We start from the raw sequence: 21,293 nt of genomic DNA, 5'->3' as shown, positions 1-21,293 counted from the left end.
GTGGTGTGCTCATTTGCCTGCTCCTTCCATTATGGCCTTCTGGCTAGGCATGAATCCTTCCTTTATGCCAGCCGGGGTACCCATCCTTCCTTCCTGGTACATATAACAGGTTTAAATGGAAGCACATTAGCTGGAGAGCTTGTGGCTCCTTTGTCAATTTGCACCTCTTTATTACTCGATGGCTGTGGAAGAAAAGAGGCAACAATTAAAACCTTAATGCAGCAGTTTCAAACTAAAATAGGCAATTAAGGGGTCTGAATCATAATGAAAGAATTAACTAACACTAAGATCAAAAAGGCATATTGAACATCTGGTTAAAGCAAAAACCTGCAGCCCCTGTGGACCACCAGAACCAGAGCTGAGTACCCCTAATCTTGAAGCTTAGGGCCACTATGTGGCATCAAATAGCCCGTTGAGTTAGTTTTTAAGACTAGTTGGGGTAACAAAGGTTACACGTACAGGAAGGCTTCTTTTGGGATGCTATCATCAAAAACTGTTGAATGGTATTTTTGATACATGCAGTCTGAGCAGGTGCCAAAGGATTTGAAATGTTAATGATGTGGACTGGGCAGCACGGTGGCACAGTGGGTAGCGCTGCTGCCTCGTAGTTAGGAGACCCGGGTTCGATTGCATGTTTGCATATTCTCCCATGTCTGCGTTGGTTTGTCCATAGACATGCAGGTTAGGTGCATTGGCGATCCAAAATTGTCCCGGGTGTGCCTTGTGCTCTGTGTTGGCTGGGATTGGCTCCAGCAGACCCCCGTGACCCTGTAGTTTGGATATAGCAGATTGGATTATGGATGGATGGATGGCACGGACCAACAAGCAGACCTTATGAGATTCAACTGATCTGCTGGGCCAAAATGAGAGTAGGTAGCTTGTGCTGCAGGTACTACTTGTGAGTGCAGACAGGCATGTGTGTGTTTCCTTAGTTCTGGTTTAATGATAAGTGGTAATTGTTACAGATGGCACAGTGGTTAGAGCCTATGGTCACAGCCATATGGACCTGGGTTTAATTCCTGCTATGACTGCTGTCTGTGTGGAGTTTTTATGGGTCCAAAAGTTTTTATCAAAGTCATAGGGTTTGAAGAGCTGGTGAGTGTCATTTGGCCCTTTACGAGTGAGAGGTCGTGTATATTGGCCCGACAGGTCTCCCCATCCAGGGTTCTTTGTTGTTTTTTACCCAATGCTTCTGGAAGGTCTCTGGATGTATTTAACCTTTGGACTGAGCAAGTCAGAAATGAATGGATGTGTGAATGCACCCTGAAATGGTTAGGTATCCCACCCATGGATACTTCCTGATCTTCACTCTAAATAAACATTGCCTTCCCATGAGCCTGAAATCAAGAACAAGTCAAAAAACTGAATGGATGGTTGTTTATTATCAATAAAATCTAACTGTCCTTCTGTGTAGGATTCAATATGAAAACAAATCTTCCTTTATTCTTTCATTTATTTCGGATATAGGTTGTCTCACCCCATGGTTTGATGATGATGATGAAACAGGGATGGGAGATTATGAACTTCTGAGCTATCTTCTCATGAAGTACCCCAAGGAAACCTGCACCCATCCTTTGGCCATTGAGGCCCAGACTCTATCTGGACTTCCAGCAGAGCAAACTGGCAACGTCTTTCAAGTGTGAGTGTGACTTCACAGTGGTTGAGAAGACCCGCTGGGGGTGTTATTTTGGGCCTTTTGGGTGGGTGGGTTTAGGGTGGCTCACCACACCAAGATCCGAGATAGGTGCCTGTTAAAGATGTAATAAGTTTAGACCAGGATTGTCAAGTGTTACTCACACTTTCGACTTGGGAAGTCTCCTACCTCCTCAAATGAATTTGATTCTTGCTGGAAATGAGTATGATCACAAGCTTGGGGGTAACTCAGGTGACCAGCCTCATCCTGCTGCAGTATTATGACTGCTGACTAGCTGACTTGGTAGAGCCATTGTTTCCCTATGCTCACCCTCACCCTCGCTTGAGTTTGAATAACCAGAGCCTGTTGGTCAGTTGAAGGTGGACAGCATAACAACATCAGACAAAAGTTGAAAACTTATTAGTTTATCCCAGAAACTAGAGGATGCAAAAACAGAAAAAGATAAACGCGAGTCTCAGGTTTATATAGCTCTATAATCTTCTTTTTTAACTTTTATTGAATTTATTAAAATCATGTAGCATTCCATACAATCAAGTCAAACTTAACAAAACTAAATTCAATTCAACCCCCACCCATTAAAATATTGCCAGGAGTTACGGCTATGAAGCCTATTGTTGTAGTGGCACGTACAATTGTGGGGATGAAAAGGATAAATCAGAAATGGCCTGCTCTCTTTCTCTCCTCCCCCAAATGCCCTGCCCGCCATTTTAGACCACACTTCACAAAGTCCCAGTCCTCTGACATGCCTAGAGACAGAGTACATCCAGAACAAAACAAGCCCCGAAGCAGCTATTGGCAATACAGTCCAAATAATACAAACCTAGAGTAAAATCTTGAACAGGCTCAAAAGAATTAACCCAGGGTATGATGTTAAACAGTACCCATTGAGATGCCGATAACGTATGATAGTATAATCCTAATGCAATAAACCAAGGGTGTGATGTTAAACAGTCCCGTTTAAAAAAAAATGTAAAAAAAAGTCTAAATATATATGTTTACTTATACAAATACATACACACAAACACACACACATATCTACTCTACTGTATATATATAAAATCCTAAGCTTAAAAGTGCGACGATTTTGTGTAACGATTTTATGTCACATTTTTTGTCATGGTTTAAATCAGGCTTATTTTAAAATCTACATATATATGTTTGGTATCATTCTTTTCAGAATTTAGCAAACTTTAATGTGTTGTTCTTCGATTTTTATTCTGTTTTTAAATTATAAACTACAAAATATCAAGAACTCACGTCCTGCGAGACGAGACTTTGTGCCAAGAGATTTAACCATGCCCGGGGCTGGAAATAAAAGACAAAGAGTAGGCCAGCTGCTGTACAGGGTTTTAAATGTTTGAAGCAAAGCACCAGGTGCAGATCACGCAGCACAGCAGCAGCAGCAATCCAACAGCTGATCGAGCAAAGAGGAGGAAAAAAAACTGTATTTGTTTCCCATTGTATCACCATTTAAGAGGGGGTTTTGGAGCAGCAACCGCATTTCCTTGGGGTGCGTTCAGTCCCCCTCTTCACAACGCAAGCAGCAGAGACACGAAGTGACTGGCGTGTAGCACAGGCCTGGGGATTGGTAAGAAAAGTGAGCAGGGGGCGAACCCCCTAGTGTGTGTATATATATATATATATATATATATATATATATATATATATATATGTATTGTGACAGGTACGGGGTGCTGTCGTCCCCTTGAACCCTCGGATCAGACGCCAGACACCAGGTAAATGTCCAAATATTGACTTTATTAATACAATAATGGGCAAAAAGCAACCTCCACTCCACTATATTCATAAGAAATAACAATAAACAAATCAATCTCCTACTCTCCCAGACGCGTTGTTACCCTGCCACCCGACTCAGCTCAATCCTGGGATCTCCCATTATCCTTTTCATAGTCCTTGACCCGGAAGTGTTTCTCTCTCTGTCCATGTGACTGGTAACACTTCCGGGTCAGATAAAAACTCCTCTTCTTCAACCCGGAAGCACGTCATTGCCTCTGTCCATGTGACTAGGATGCACTTCCGGGTTGTATGGAAAACAATTGTTGTTCCTCCCTGCAGAGCCTTCTTGCGGCCTCCATGGTATCCAGCATGGCTGTGGATAAAAACTCCATTGTCCATAATTCCCTGCTGGCATTTGGGGCAGCTCCATGCTGCAGGGAGGGCTCCACCTGGCGGCCTGGGGGTATTGGCCGGTATGACTGGCCGGCCATATATCACAGTATATATATATATATATATATATATATATATATATATATATATATATATAAAACATTCATTAATCGATGCTTACACAGAAGACGGCAAAAAACTCAACAAAGAAACGACTTCAATCAGAACCCCCACCCCACTTGGCACTCACTTCCTTATCACCACAAGGTGTCTGAAGGTGCAGCACGCATCCTGCCAAGTCAGGCATCAGAATAGCACACAAACCCACGAACAATCTGCGCACTGTCTTTTTAATGCTAAAACCAAGAAATAGACAGCAGAAACACGAAACACAGTTTATAGCATTCCATGCAGTTCTTGCTCGGCGGTATACATAGGACAAACATCAAAAAGAATCGCAACACGTATACAGGAACATCGCAACGCCGTCAGAAGAAAGTACTCACGATCACTGATCTATACGCATAATAAATCAACTGGACATACATTTAACTGGGACAATGTACAAATAAGATTTAAGGCCAGTACTAAAAGTGCCAGAGAGATGGCTGAATCTTGGCTATCAAACGAGAACACCATCAACAGACATTTGGACAAAAAACCCAGCATATGCAAACTTAAGAAGAACATGTTCATAGTAAATAAATCTTTACAACCAATACCCCACCCCCCTCCTGATCACACTGACTTAACCCAACCCCCCACCACCTTCATGTAATTTTTTCTATGTTTTGCCTTTGATTCTTGTAAGTCTAAACATTATCCTCTGATGAAGGCCCCTGGTAGGGGCTGAAAGCTCAGGAATAAAAACTACTTTATGATACGTGATTCATTTTCTCACTTTGTGGATCTCCAGCTGCAAATATGCAAACTGTTTCACAGACCTTCACTTCAATATATATATTTATATATATATATATATATATATATATATATATATATATATATATATATATATATATTGAAAGAACGCTAGGGGTTGCTGTCGCCCCTTAAACCCAATATACAGACGCTTAGGACACAGGGTAAAAGCACCAAGAACTATTTCAATGCTTCCTCCTTTAAGCAGTGCCTCCGATGCATCCCAGCTACAATAAACAGGCAAGTGAATACACAATAGCTATCAAATATAATTCTTCTCTCCTCCACACCTCCCAGCAAGCTCTGTCACACTCCTCCCAACTACAGCTCGCTTGCTGGGTCTTCAGCAGTCCCTTAAATAGTCCTTGACCCGGAAGTACTTCTGTTCTTTCTCCCATGTGACCTACCAGCACTTCCAGGTCAGATGGAGAATAGCAATTCTTCAATTAGCCCGGAAGTACTTCAGGGCTTTCGTTCTCATGACTTCCTAGTACTTCCAGGCTGCAAGGGAAGCATGACTCCCCAGGTCCTTTCACAGCTCCCCCTGGAAGCACCCACGGTACCCAGCAGGGCTGAGCAACTCCAACCCCCAGGATGCCCTGCGGTAATCTAGATCACCGCTACACTCCAGGGGAGCTGCCATCTAGCATTTTGGGGGAAGCAGTGTCCACAAATAGCTGCATTCCCCTATCCTTCCACCTCAGGGGCATCTACCACTATATATATATATATATATATATATATATACACACACACACACACACACACACACATATACATATACAAATATAATTATAATTGTAATTAAAACATTAAAGTAGCAGGGAAGAAAATAAAATGCATAAATATGGCAAAAATCTCAATGCAAATAGCCCAAATTGCAGGTAAACTCTTCTTCACCTTGCCTCAATAAGCTTAACTGTCCTACATGTTGTGCTAGTGCCTTTAAACTGACTAGCACTGGTGGGGCCTCCACTGGGAAACATGAAAATGAGATTAAGATACATTTCAGCGATGGCTTAACACACTTTACATCCTTCAATGCCCATTATTCCAATGCTACTAGACTTGATTAGGAACGACAAGAGTCCATTGATCTGTTGATGCAACGCTTCAAATAAAGACCATAAAATAGACCTGAGAAGGACAGGAGAGTCTGATGAAGCTTAGTCAGGGTCTTCCTGATATTTTGGATTGTATTTTGACCCCCTTTCAGAGCGTTGACTGTTTGAGGTCATCTCTTTCCTTTGGTTACCTTGACTGACCCTCACAGTCTCACTGAATTAGACATTTGCAACCCTTTTCTAATTATTCATAGTCTTTATTCTCAACCCAACATTAATAATATCTCTCTACAGGTGAAGGCAAAAAATATAGGATTAATTGCATATTGCATCTGAGATCTTATTTTTTTGTCAACGTCAGATTTTTATTATTTAAACTGAAAAGGGGTGCATCAAATATTGGTGCAACAATGAATGATTTTCAAAATATATAAAAAAGAACAAAACACCATAAAACACCTACCCTACCCATCCATAGAGAACAAGGAGACGTATGTAAATAATGTCAGAACTGGCAGCAAAAGGGAAGACTGAAGACTAAAAATAGGAAGTGACGTCATGGACAAAACCAAACGAAACAGCCCTTGACTAACTGCATCACTTTTAGGTTTTTGTATCATAAAGCTCAAGTAATTTTTGATCCCGGATGCAGACAGCTCTAAATGCAGCCATACCACATGCACTTCATAACAGGTCATCCACTTGAAGCTAAGCAGGTTCAGGCCCGGCCAGTACTGGGATGAAAGACCATCTAGGTAAAAGCTTGGGTTGCTGATGGAAGTGTTGTTGGTGAAACTAGCAGGGAATGGTTACCCTGTGGTCTGCTTGTGGATCCCAATGCCCCAGTGCAGTGACGGGGACACAGTGCTGCAAAAATGGTGCTGTCCTTTGGATGAGACATAACATTGAAGTGATGACACTCTGTGCTCATAAAAAATCCCTGGATGTCCTTCGTAACGAGTAGGGAGAATCCTGATGTTCTGGCTAAATTGCCCACCTCAATCTAATCATTCTGACCCCTTAATCATCCCCTGTCTCTAACTGACTTACTATCTTTCACCCCTTCACAACCTAACAACTAATGTTTGGTGAGTGTACTCGTGCAAAAATGGCTGCTGTCATATCATCCAGGTGGATGCTGCACATTAGTGGTGGTTGAAGTGGCTCCCCACTCACTATGTAAAGTGCTCTGAGTAGTGAGAAAGCTGCTATATAAATATAAAGAAGTATTATGATTGTTATTAATATTATTAAAAAGGCAAAATTGTAGAATGAAGGATATCAGATTGAAGGCCCAGAAAATTTCCATTGATAGGCAAATAGCAATTTAGCAGTCATAGGAAAACTCCCGTGGGCAAGACAGAGGAAAGTGAAACTGATGAGAGGAGGAGAACTTGTGGGGAGAGGGGAGTAGGGGACCAACAGAGCAGCAGCAGCAGGACAACATTGATCTTAGATCTCTAACATCTCTTCTTTCCTTCTTACAGCTACGATGCAACATTTGGCTTTGCTTGTGTCAGAAGCGAGCAGAAAGGCACCAGCTGTGGGGACTTTAAAGTGAGATTCACCTGCCCAGAGGAGTTCTGCTCAGGTAAGTAGGCCTGCACTCTGCTGTAGCTGATGCCTTTCATTGCTTCATCATACGTTCTTAAAAATTAGGTTTCGTAATCGCATTTGTTTGGGCTGTGTGGTTCCTCGTAGAACTACTACTTGACAAAGTACCATTTCATTCTGTGAAGGATTTTTTTTCTGCATATGCAAATTGGTACTTTTGGCATTGAAAGCTTCCTAATATGTGGACAAAACAGAAATCTTTAGTGTAAAGTAGATCACCTAGAAGGATACTGACATGTCAAAAAAACCTGAACTTAGCCTGTGTGTGGAAAGTGTCCTTTTAAAATTAGGAACCCACTGGTAATTCATGAACCTGTTATCTATCCGTGGCTATTTTTGGAACCTGCGTCTAACTAAATAAAGGTTCTTTCTGCAACTTTCATGTGGATGGTTCTTTTGGGAACCTAAAATGGTTTCCCTATGGTGTCAGTCGGAAGAACCACTCTTGTCACCTTTATTTGTAAGATTGTAGGGCCAGAGTTGAGGTTATTCTACAAGGCTAATTTGACCTACTGTGTGTCCTGCTAAGGAAGCCATTGTTGCGGAAGTGTTAGATCATTAAGTCCAGACTTGTGACCTTACCCTGAATGCCTCTTGCATTCTCACAAGAAATGTCTGCTTGGTTAATTAGTACCTCTAAACTAACACAGTAGGAGTGCGTGACTGGCATTGGGAACTGGCAGTTTTTGATCTAGTTGGGTTTAGAAAATGAATGAATGCTTGAGCACAAGTATCCCAGGTGAAGGGCCTACCTTGTCATCTTTAAGTCCCCCAACCCTCAAGTCACATGACTGCTGTATTACAGAAATTGCCGACAACACAACTAGATATTTGGGGTGAGTGGTACAAGGCCCAAGTGGATTAAATAGCAGGCTTTGTGTAAATGGAGTAGCCAATGACAGAGTTCTGAACAGATTGTGACAGGTTAATGAGCTTCATAAATCCCTATGTGACAGCACTCACAAGACAAGGCACTAAATGTATATGATTTTACAAAGCTTTGTGAGAATGCCATCAATATAAACTGAAGTGTTCTGTAAAATAAACTCACTGTACTGTTAAGGGGGCAGCTCAGTGGTTAGCGCTGCTGCTTCTCATGTTCAGAAACCCAGGTTCAAATTCCAAACCAGCTGGTTTATGCAGGGAGCTTGCATGTTCTTCCCATGTCTACCTGCTACATTAGTTTTCCTCCTTTATCTAAAAGATATGCAGATTTGGCTTATTTGGAACTCTACTGTGCACTATGATGGACTGACCACCCCATCCTGACCTGGTGTCTCCATTGCATCTGTTGTTTTGGACCCTGAAACCTGCACCAGATGAGTAGGTCTGATAACAAATGAATTGTAAATGGTTTGGTGCTATGAGCAAACTAACTTTGAAAAGCACTATATATATTTTTTAAGGTTCTTACTTGTATTACTCGGGTTGAAAGGCTCTAGGTTCAAGGGTAACTATATTTGTCATTCAAAACACAACAGAACAAAATTGCATCACCCAGCCCAATTATGTGCAAGAATAGCCAAGAAAAATTAACAAGAATATTAATGAGAATAAACAACTGAGAATCACCAACATACTTGATACTTACTGTATTTACTCTGACCACAAGATGGCACCACGTAACCCTGAACGCCAGAAACAACTCCACTTTACATAGTTTAGCTATAAATAAAAGTTTGTTTATCTCCTTGAGACATGGTCACAGGCATTCTTTAACAATCCAACACTGTACTTGTCATTAATAAAGCCCCCTTATCCTCTTCCATCCCATTTCCCTAATCCACATGCGCTTTCACCCTCTGCCTCCCGACTCTACTCCTGGATGAGGCAGAGTAGCTCCTTAAAGCACTTCCGGTGTCATGGCATTGCTTACCAGAAGCATTTCTGGGTCATACAGAAGCTCACCATAATAGTTATGTCCATTCTTCACAGCACCCCTAAGGACCCCAACAGGATCACCCTTCAGGACTACAATACCCAGGAAACTCTGCGGGTGTCCATACTGGGTTCAAGCCAAGGTTGCACTGCCACCTTTTGTGATGGGGGACATTAGGTCCATTCATCCCTTGTCCTTCCATTATTTGATTTTCCCAAGTCGGACAGAAACTAAGGACCATCCCGGCTTGGTTGTGTCTCTAATTTTGGGCTCCATCTATTACGGTGTCCCTGCCAGGCAGGTAGTCATCCCAGAAACCAGTCTGAATGCCAGTCTATCCAATCGGGCACTTACAGTACAAATACTCTACAATACTACATAATTCACCACATACATGTACAGTAATCCCTCGCTACTTCGCGGTTCACTTTTCCTGGATTCACGACTTCGCCTGTTTTTAAATATAGTAGTAGTATTTCCTAGTCTAAGAACAACAAAACAAGTTTGGTGCATTGTAACACGGGCTGTGATTGGTACATGGGAGGGAGATGACAAATCACAGCTTCCCGCTTTCTAATCGGGCACGTGAATGGTGCTTTAACTGATACCCAGATCCCACAGCACCTCCCCTTGTCTCTCTGTCGCGGCCATTGCGCTTCAAGCTTTCTTGCCGAGCAGTTTACTTTACAATGTACTGTGTGTGATTTTTTGTGGTTTCTTTGTGTTGAACTTCGCTTCAATTTTCACCCCCTGCAATGGCTCCCAAAACATGCTCCTTCTTCCAAGGCTGGTGCTGAGCCTAAACGGCAACGAAGAATGATGACGATCGCTGAGAAGGTGAAACTTCTGGATATGTTGAAGAAAGGGAGAACGTTCGCTGCTGTGGCTGCAGACTGGCTAAGGATCTGCAAGAGCGGTGACAGGAATGGGACGATGATATGGTTCGATCGGTCCAATTTTGCAACAAAGTCGACAACGTCATGACAGCCTACAAGCTGCTCTTCGAACGGATACACCTTCGGAAACGGTGGAAGAGGTGCCCCAGGAAATGGCACCGCTGTCTGAGGAGACGTAAAATACAGTCATCGGCTGTGCAGTAAAAGTCATCATCACCTTCATCGTCATCATTTTTACTGCACAGCATATTCATCACCATCATCACGTCATATACAGTATAGGTACATATACTTCGCTATACAGTAACTGTAAACTTATCTACCGATTTCATATTGCTTAACAGTTGTCCCTGTTATTAGTAGAGTAAAGGGTGGGTTGTAAACAGTACAGGGAGGGTTTAAAAACGTCCAAATACACGTTAAATTATTAAATAAATATGGTGTCCCTACTTCGTGGAAATTCAGTTATTGCGGCCGGCCTTGGAACCTATCTCCCGCGATAAACGAGGGATTACTGTAACTCAACAGATAAGGACAGTGCTTAATATTACACAGATACGTTATTACTACACTTTATTAAAAGACTAGCACTTTATTTATAGACTGATCGTTATTTAAAAGCTTAATGACTTTTGAAATTAAACTTGTATGGAACTGTATACTTCAGTTCCACTTGCTGGAGGGCAGAAGGACCAGCAGTTCATTGAGAGGTGAGCGTGGTCCCTGATAATGTTGGTGGCCTTTTTGCAGTGTTTGTTGTAGTTCCTCAATGGGGGAGAGATTTCCCAATGATATTCTCAGCTGCTTCCACCACTCACTGGGGCATTACAGTCTTGATACCAGACAGAGATGTACAAAGTAGGTTGTCAATACACTCTCTATGTCGACTCTGTAGAAAGTGGTGTTATCTTTCGTTATGTGCCTCTGGAAGTGCAGGCACTTTTGTCCTTTCTTGACTAAGGAAGAGATGTGTTGCGTCCAGGAGAGATCATTTGTTACCTCCACTCCCAGAAGCTTTGTACCCCTGACTGACTCCACACTGGAACTGTTAATACAAAGGGGAAGGTGGGTGGCATGGCTCTTCCTGAAGGTGAATGTGATTTACTTTGTTTTATTGACATTCAGGATTAAGTTATTTTCTGACACCAGTCCACTATTTGTTGTCCACAAATCATCATTCCACTGATGGGGCCTGTGACTGTTGTGTCATCTGTGAATTTAATGTTGTGGTTCATGCTGTACCTGCTGCAACAGTCACATGTCACCAGGGTGAAGGGTAGAAGGCTCAAGAAACAGCCTTGAGGGACACCTGTGCTCAGAAGGATGGTGTTTGATGTATTGCTTCCAACTTGGGCTGACTGGGATCTGTCCATTGGGAAATCTAATATTCAGTCGCAGAGTGGAGATTCCAGGCCCAGGAAAGAAATTTTGTTCACGTTATGCTAAGGAATAATTATATTGAATGTGGAGCTGAAGTCTAAGAATAGCATCCACCTGTTTGTGTCTTTATCCTTCATATGTGCCAAGCTTAGTTGGAGTGCAGTGGCTATGGCATCATCGGTGGAGTGGTTAAGACAGCAAGCAAAGTGGAGGGGATCCAGTATGGGGAAGAGTTTAGATGTAATATGTGCCCTGACCAGTCTGTCAAACTACTTCATCATAATGTTAATGAGTTCCATGGGGTGATATTCATTGGAGCATGCAACAGATGAATTCTTTGGTACCAGTATGCCAAGAGGTAACTTTGAAACATGATGGAATGATAGCCTGGTTTAGAGAGGTGTTAAAGATATTGACAACTATGTGTGCTAGTTGGTTAACACATTCCCTGAGCACACTCTATGCAGGGTCCTCTAAGGGGTGAATTTCCTTGGAGGTGTGTTTTGGGATGCATCAGACTTTCTGAAACAGATCCAGTCTTGTCCTTGGGAAAGGAGATGTAGGCTTCCAGTCTATAATAGTTTGATTTCCTTGCCACAGACTTCTGATATCTTTGGAATCTTGGAAGTGACTCTGGATTTTCCATTTTGCTACACTGCTATATCCCAATTCAGGTTGGCTCTAGCTGATCTAAGGGCTGTACTGTCACCAGATTTAAAGCCAACATTACGTGCTTTCAGTAAGGCATACACCTTGGCCAGGGTTTCTAGTTGTTGCATGTGGTGATTTGCTTTGCGATAGTAACATCCTGCACACATCTACTTATACTGTATATCTTGTTACAGTTTCAGCATACTCCTCCACATTAACATGCTGGTCAACAGCTGAAGCCTCCCTAAACATATCCCAAAGTAGTCCTGTGACACTGAAATGGCTCTTCCTGGCCAAAGTCTTATCTGCTTCACTAAAGGCCTTGTCTGGGTCAGCAAAGGCCCGCATGCATCTGAGGTGCATAGGTTGGGGCTGCTTATATAAAACACTGCGTGGGTGACCTGTGAAATGAAATATTCGGTTCTTCATGCAGTTCTTCCCACATACTGACTGATTTGGTTGCCTTTGTGACGTCTTTTACTCATTCTGTGGAGGTTATAATGCTCTGGATGTGAGATGAAGCGCATGCCCAGTTGTTGAAGTCTACACAGATGTGATGCTCCTATCAAACGCTTAGCTTATTTAACTTTTGCTTTCTCATCATCTGCCCATTATGAGCCGTGTAGCCAGGGCAGTGCACTCCAGCATGAAGGATCTCTGTACATTTAAAGCACTGTAAATACATCGGGTGGCTTTACTTTGCTTTTTTTTTAATTCAGTTTCTACAGACTGCAAGACAGGTTGGCTCAACAGTGACAGCCCAGTGGAGGACGGGGACATTGAGACTCTCATGCGGCTTCAGATGACTTTCCCAGGAAAGGTGTGCACAGCCCCCATTTCCATTGAAGTGCAGACAGTGGCAGGGGTGCCAGCTCATCTTACGGGGGACATCTTCCACATGTGAGCGTTCTGGTTTGTCTTTTCTTTTTTTTTCACATAAAAAAAGCAAACTAGGTGAGAGTGATTGTTACTAATTTATGTTATTTAGTTTCTTCATTGTAACACAAAACATTTTGTAGACCACAAAACATATAGAGACAGACTGTGGTGAAACAAGTTTGGGGTCCGTGGTGGTGCAGAGAGCTTTGAGAAACAGAGCGCCTCAAGCCCAATGTGCAAAGCTGTTTGGCCGCGAGGTGTTAAGTTAGGAAACTAGCTGCTTGCTTGCTAACGTGCAAGCAAAACTGGGTCAGCTGTTGATGCTTCATGGATCAAATTTTGCAAAGCACCTGCACCCACAGAGTATAAAGGAGCCTGAGAAGAATAGACAAGCGATTCAAAAAGGAAAGAAAAGACTGGAAATGAAAGGAGGAAGATAATCAAGATTGTGAGTTTTGTCACCAAGGGAGATCGTGAGATCAGGTGCATAAACTGGTGCAGAGGACAGAAGGCATTGCACTTGGGAGTTGGCCCTGTTGCAAGCAAGAAGAATGGCACTCTTGGAGTAGGGTCGTTCCAACTGAGCATCCTGGGAGCAGGAGCGGCTGAATGGCTTTGAAGAATTGTCCTACAGATACCAGAGTGACAGTGCTGGGATCATGAAGCCGGGCTTGGGTGTTAGAAGATCTCTATTCAATTGGGAATTTTTGGCTGAACTTGAAAAAAGGCTGTTCATTCCTTATCCCCTAATAGCTTGGCAGAGCTTGGGCAGTTTAGCAAAGAAGAACCAAAAACACATGGCAGTGTTCAAAAGTGTCAAGCTGACAGAGACCTGAGCACACACACTCAGGGCTGTCACGTCTGCCAAGGGTGCATCTACTAAATGCTAACTTGACGGGTTGTGAATACTTATGAGTTCAGTTATTTTGTGTTTTATGTTTGTAATTCATTCTGACCTCTTTGTCGAGATCTGTTTTCACTTTGACATTACAGAGTACTTACTGTTCAGTATGAAAAACAATTAAATCCATTATGATTTAATGTTGTATAACAAAAAATATGAAAACTTCCAAAGGAATGAATACTTTTTATATGGGCTGCATGCAGTATACAGTATACAGTAATCCCTCGCTATATCGCGCTTCGACTTTCGCGGCTTCTCTCTATCGCGGATTTTAAATGTAAGCACATCTAAATATATATCATGGATTTTTCGCTGGTTCGCCGCTTTCTGCGGACAATGGGTCTTTTAATTTAGGTTACATGCTTCCTCAGTTTGATTGCCCAGTTGATTTCATACAAGGGACGCTATTGGCGGATGGCTTAGAAGCTACCCAATCAGAGCATGTATTGCATATTAACTAAAACTCCTCAATGCTATAAGATATGCTTCCCGCGCGGTGTTTGTTTGCTTCTCTCTATCTTTCTCACTCTCTCTGCCTGACTGAGGGGGTGTGAGCAGAGGGGCTGTTTGCACAGAGGACACGGACGCACCTCTACAAAATGCCGCTTTATCGCGGTGCTTCTGTATACTTAAACACACGTATTGCTTTTTTGATTGTTTGCTTTTCTTTGCGAGCGCTCTCTCTGACATTATCTGCTCCTGACGCGCTCCTTTATGACGATAAGATATGTTTGCTTTCTTTTAATTGTGAGAAAGAACTGTCATCTCTGTCTTGTAATGGAGCACAGTTTAAACGTTTGACTAAAGGGTGTTATTTCATGTTTAGAGGGCTCTAATAATGTTAACAGGGTGGGAGAGTTAATAAGGGCTTAAAATATATAAAAATAACCATACAAACATATGGTTTCTACTTTGCGGATTTTCACCTATCGCGGGGGGGTCTGGAACGTAACCCCCGCGATCGAGGAGGGATTACTGGTATTTAATGAATTTATCTTGTAATGTTTTTTGAGTGTCTTAAAAGACACAATTAAACAAAATGTAGTAGAACTATTATTAGTGAATAAGGATGTGTTGCCTTGTAAAGTACTGAGTGAGTGCTAATTGTGTAAGGAACTATACGAGATAAAACTTCAGTATTTCCTTGACTGAATGGCATGGTGGTTGGTGCTGCAACTTCACAAAGCCTGAAAAGTATTGGCCTGGGTACTGCCCGTGTGACGTCTGTACGTTCAGATACATATTAGATAGGTAGATAGATGTACTTTATTTGTCCCCAAGGGGAATTTAGAACTTTACAGAAGCTTGAGAAAGACAAATATATAAATATCCATCCATCCATTATCCAACCCGCTATATCCTAACGGGGGTCTGCTGGAGCCAATCCCAGCCAACACAGGAAACAAACCCCAGGCAGGGCGCCAGCCCACCACAGGGCACATGCACACCCACATACTAGGGACAATTTAGGATCGTCAGTGCACCTAACCTGCATGTCTTTGGACTGTGGGAGGAAACCGGAGTACCTGGCGGAAACCCACGCAGACACGGGGAGAACATGCAAACTCCACGCAAGGAGGACCCGGGAAGTGAACCCAGGTCTCCTTACTGCGAGGCAGCAGCGCTTCCTACTGCACCATCGTGCCACCCCAATATGTAAATAATACATAAATAAAACAAACAACAACACATAAGAACTTCTGGCTTGGATACTGGAGAACTACTGCAATCAATGACAGGGCTATAGGTGGGAGTACAGTCAGTCTTGCCCAGATGTTCATATGAAGACATTAACATTTGAATAATGCAGGTCCAACTTGTTGTGTATGAAAAAGGAATGTTGGTTCAGAATTAGTTATCATTTTGTTGTTGAGTTTAAAAATGATGCAACCATTCCTAGGTGGTAAGGTAGACAAATTCAGTCAGTTGTTCAACAACAACAACATTTATTTGTGTAGCATGTTTTCATACAAATGATATAGCTCAAAGTGCTTTACAAGATGAAGAAAGAAAAAATTAAAAAAATATATAAAAATTAGGCAATACTAATTCACAAAGAATAAAGTAAGGTCCGATGGCCAGGGAGGACAGAAAAAACAAAAAAAGATCTGCAGGGGTTCCGAGGCCATGAGACCTCCCAGCCCCCTCTACGCATTCAACCTAACATCAATGACCTCAATCAGTCCTCAAGGTTTTCAGGCTTCACATGGAAGAACTTGATGATGACGGTCATGTCGACTTCTGGCCTTTAATCCATCAATGTAGGGACTGCACGGTGCGTTGATCAGGTGGTGGTGGTGCAAATCGCCGCCACAGAAAACCGGAAAAAGAATAGCAGAGAAAGTAGGGGTTAGTACAGATTTCTGAGTCACCATGAATGATAATGGTGATTAAATGCATATACAGAAATTCAGGGTTACACTAAAATGAAGCTATGAGAAAGCCATGTTACAGTAATGGGTTTTTAGCAGTTTTTTGAAGTGCTCCACCTTATTAGCCTGGTGAATTTCTATTTCTAAGCTATTCCAGATTTTAGGTACATAACAGCAGAAGGCTTCCTCGCCACTTCTTTTAAGTTTAGCTCTTCAAAGTCTGGAGCACACTTATCAGCTTTAATTATAATGTGTTTGCATCTCCTTCGTAAGTCTCCAGACCCTGTCTTGCTTTTACCACTGTCTGATCATATCAGATGAAAACTGTCCTGTATTAATTAACATCCGAAACACGTTTAAGCTGGTTCTCCACAATAAACAAATGCCACAGTACCAGGAGTAGTTCATGACTTGCCATAACACATAAAAGTTCAACCAACTTATTTAAAAGCAATCAAACTTCCCATACTTATGGGGACAAACAAGTTCTGAGTCCTTTCTACCTTACTTTTATTCTTGGTCCATGTTCTTTCCATCTTTGGATGAGCTGCTTCTGCAATAAGGTGAAGGGAAACATTTAACATTTCCCTCTTTACGAACTCAGAGTCTCTTTACATTCTCTGATGTGATAGACATAGAAAGCCATCAGAATCTTCCAAACCTCTTTGCTCACACTGTGATAACTTTCAAGTTCCCATCTCGTCATTTGATGTACGATGACCACTGAGGTCTGTGCCTGCAATGACAGTAGTATATCTTCATTTAAAAATTTATTGAAGATTAACAGTAACATGCCGAAAGCCACATCTTAACATTATCATTAATAATAATTCCCAAAAAACAAGGGAGAGAGCTCCTGCAAAAGGCCACCACTTGCGCGGTTACCAGGAAAAAGTATTTTCTTTACAAAGTTGCAAGTATTGTGGATAGATAGATAGATAGATAGATAGATAGATAGATAGATAGATAGATAGATAGATAGATAGATAGATAGATAGATAGATAGATAGATAGATAGATAGATAGATACTTTATTAATCCCAAGGGGAAATTCACATACTCCAGCAGCAGCATACTGATAAAGAACAATATTAACTTAAAGAGTGATAACAATAAAGGTATAACAGACAGACAATAATTTTGTATATTAACGTTTACCCCCCCGGGTGGAATTGAAGAGTTGCATAGTGTGGGAGAGGACCGATCTCCTCAGTCTGTCAGTAGAGCAGGACGGTGACAGCAGTCTGTCGCTGAAGCTGCTCCTCTGTCTGGAGATGATCCTGTTCAGTACATGCAGTGGATTCTCCATGATTGACAGGAGCCTGCTCAGCGACCGTCGCTCTGCCATGGATGTCAAACTGTCCAGCTCCATGCCGACAACAGAGCCTGCCTTCCTCTCCAGTTTGTCCAGGCGTGAAGTGTCCCTCTTCTTTATGCTGCCTCCCCAGCACACCACCACATAGAAGAGGGCACTCGCCACAACCGTCTGGTAGAACATCTGCAGCATCTTATTGCAGACGTTGAAGGATGCAAACCTTCTAAGGAAGTATAGCCGGCTCTGTCCTCTCTTGCACAGAGCATCAGTATTGGCAGTCCAGTCCAATTTATCATCCAGCTGCACTCCCAGGTATTTATAGGTCTGCACCCTCTGCACACAGTCACCTCTGATGATCACGGGGTCCATGAGGTGCCTGGGCCTCCTAAAATCCACCACCAGCTCCTTGGTTTTGCTGGTCTGGTGTTCAGTTGTAGGTGGTTTGAGTAGCACCATTTAACAAGGTCCTTGATTAGGTTCCTAATTATAAAGTAGAGAGTGATTAGGAATGAAGTGGAAGAATCTCACAAAGAATTATCAAGTAAATGGGGGCTTATACCTACTTATGGACTTTCTTTCCTTTTTACAGTGCTTTCAAATTGTAATACATATTCTGTGTCTCCCCTGACCAGCTATGACAACATATATGGCTTTGCGTGCATCAACACCCAGCAGGAGGACCAGACCTGTGAGGACTACAAAGTGAAGCTCACCTGCCCTGCAGATTTTTGCCAAGGTACAACTTCAAATCCCAAATAGAGAAATGAGGTGAAGCCAACATAAACTCAGAGGACAGATATTCATGGGTGCTGGATGGATAACTGGAGAGAATCTGTCCACTGCTCCTTTTCTAATTCAACAATGTGTAGATTTGATAGATGATCCTCCCTTAGTCCCTTCACATGCCACACACTTCTTTTGACTTTGTCAGTGAAAATCATGCAGGATGACAGTTAATCCTATTCTTTAAGTAGCTTTGGTTTTATGATTTTATATCTATATGCTTGGACTTACAGTATATCATTTAAACACCCAAGGCGATTTTCTCAGTTTTTTCCATTGACTTCAGGAAATTGACATAACTAAATAAGCAGAATGAGATATAAGAGGTATATCGGATAAGCAAATTTTTGTTTTCTGTTAAAAAAAAAGTGAAGTTGTGTAGTTTGATAAACTTTTATCTATCAAGGTGCTGGAGAATGGTTATGTGTTGCATGTTGGCAATATGACTACTGTTACTAATATTGTCAGGTCTGGTCATCGTGATTCTGACATGTTGTGTAAGTGCTGAAAGTTATACCACTCTGCTGTCCATGGTTCTGACTACTGGCAAGTAAATTTTGCAGGTTGCTATCATTCATGTCATTCAAATGCTGCTCCACTTTTTATTGTTGTGAGGTCAACCCTGTGTTCTTTGTATCTCACCTCTGCATGTGGTGACCAGACATCCCATATTTGTACCCTGCATGCATTTAAACAAAACAACTTCACTCAACATTACTCTTTATGTCACGGCCTGATCAGAACAGTACATATGAGTACACAGCTTGGAGAATTTTTATCTGAGGGGTGAATTAACTGCCCATAATAAGAATATTATGAAAATATTTTGTTATTCTGCGTAATTTAATTGTACATTGTGTCTTCACTGCTAGATTAGGCATGTTATGCACCTCGCTGTATAGTGCAGATCGGGTAGTGACATGGAGAGCCCTCCTGAGTATGTAACGCTGAACTCTTGCATCACAGACTCTGTTGTTGTGTGTTAGTGGTAGAAGTTATTGAGTATTGTGGTGGACTGTAATACTTTGTGGATCTTCAAATCTTGACTTTATGCCATTTCAGAGAAATCAAGTGAACTGGAAAGGCAGACTATGTTGGGCTGAATGGCCTGTTTCCATCACAGTTGTTCTTATTTTCTAATATTCTGACTACTATGTTTCCTATAGCTTGTTGTATGTGCCTTAGTTGCTCACATTTATTTATTTACAGAAATTTCAGTTAAACTCTACGTTGATCTTTGTGAGATCCAAAGACCTCAAAGAAAGTTTAAGATCTTCAGGCTTAGCACCCCTCTGGACATTGCCTTGTTCTCACCATGTAGCCATCTATCATGTAGAACTCTGTGCTGTAGTGTCAACAGCTGAGCTCCATCTCCTATAGTCTTAGATTGGTCCGTATTCTCACATTTTCAACATTAAACCATACCCACTGTGATGATGCGGGTTGGGCTCCATGCTCCCATCTTCTGTCTGGGAGCCCTTGAACCCGTCACTGTCGGTAATGTCACCGATGAGCTTAGCAGTGAGGCAACAACAAAGCAAGGGGATGGTGTACAAAAGTGCCAAGTGCTTTTATTTAAAACAACAACAAAAACAAAGTGTTCAAAATAAGTGCAGTGCTTCAAAAGTTCAATAAATAAATAATCCAATAAAACAAATGTGGAGGTTTAGAAATAGATAAAACACAATCCTTTAAAAGCAAAGTTAAAGCGTTGCTGGAAGTAGTCCTTTAAAACAATGACAAGCCCAGTGCTTCTTTTACACTAGTGTCTCACCTGCTTTTCCCATTTGGGCCCTGCAGCAGGCGAGACACTCTCTCTGCAGCTGACCTTCTTTCATTAGCACACTGGTCTGGAGGCCTCCCGATCCTGGCTTTGGTCGCGCACTCAAGGCCCGAGACTTGGTTTTCACCCAACAGCCAGGACACACACACTGGGGAATCCACCACCAAAGCCTCCCGACTTCCGCTGCCTTCCTGGCCTTATGTGGCCAGTCGCGCTTCACTAGTCACTAGTCACAGCGGGAGCAACCACTACTACAACTCCTGGGTGTCGGCGTAACACCCAGGTTTCCGTACAGCTGCCTGCGAGCATTCACTCGCTCGCTCACCCGCACCGGCTCTCTCTCTCTCTCTTGCGTCCTGCTTTCTCCAGCCACCTCCGTCTTTTCATCCTCTTTCTCTTTCTTTTTCCTTGTTCTACCTTTTTTCTTTTCTTTCTTTTTCTACCCTCTCAAACGACTCGCGCTTCTATTTTATTAAGAGGGCATAGCAGCTGTAGCAAATTAGCAGCCCCAGGAACAGTCATGGATGCGGGTGGTCTCTCACCTGTGCACTTAGGTGAGAAATGCCCACACCGCTATTCACCCTGAGAACTGCTTCAGCCACACAGCCACCATGCCCCCTCACTAAGCCGCGAGAGCGGTGATTATCTATTTAAAACTGGGAGAGCTGTGGACCCGCTATACCACACCAACACACCACACTTAAGGCTGTAGAATTCAAATATCCACTAACCTCAGAAATCACAGGATCGCAATGCTCAGGACAGTCCTAACAGCAGAAGGCAGCTTTTGGACCATTTTCTTCAGCATCATCATTCCATCTAGAATATTAACATTTTGTCTGTTTTTCTCCAGAGTGCAGGACAAAGTGGTTTGATCGAGATGACCCCAACAACAAGGGAGATTATGAGACCCTGGCAGAGCTTCACCAGGAGTATCCAGGAGAGATCTGCTCTGATCCAATTGGAATTGAGGCTGTAACCATTTTAGGAATTCCTGCCTACCAAACCGAAAATGTCTTTCAAGTGTAAGGATGAAATCTCTTCTTGAATGGAAAAGCTTTTGATATT

The 21,293-nt window shown here is 42.3% G+C and overlaps 1 protein-coding gene across 1 annotated transcript in view; it reads left to right on the top strand.

Moving 5' to 3' along the window:
• Window positions 1-21,293, top strand: part of si:dkey-205h13.2 — a 63,499-nt gene that overhangs the window by 38,956 nt on the left and 3,250 nt on the right. The window contains exons 7-11 of the mRNA XM_039755764.1: window positions 1,468-1,639; window positions 7,257-7,360; window positions 12,909-13,089; window positions 18,292-18,395; window positions 21,079-21,250. Of these exons, the coding sequence (XP_039611698.1) occupies window positions 1,468-1,639; window positions 7,257-7,360; window positions 12,909-13,089; window positions 18,292-18,395; window positions 21,079-21,250 (733 nt within the window). The remainder of the gene's footprint in view (window positions 1-1,467; window positions 1,640-7,256; window positions 7,361-12,908; window positions 13,090-18,291; window positions 18,396-21,078; window positions 21,251-21,293) is intronic.

This window comes from Polypterus senegalus, chromosome 6 (genome assembly GCF_016835505.1).
Source record: "Polypterus senegalus isolate Bchr_013 chromosome 6, ASM1683550v1, whole genome shotgun sequence".
Classification (NCBI taxonomy): Eukaryota; Metazoa; Chordata; class Cladistia; order Polypteriformes; family Polypteridae; genus Polypterus; species Polypterus senegalus.
This window is presented reverse-complemented; position numbering and strand designations above follow the sequence as displayed.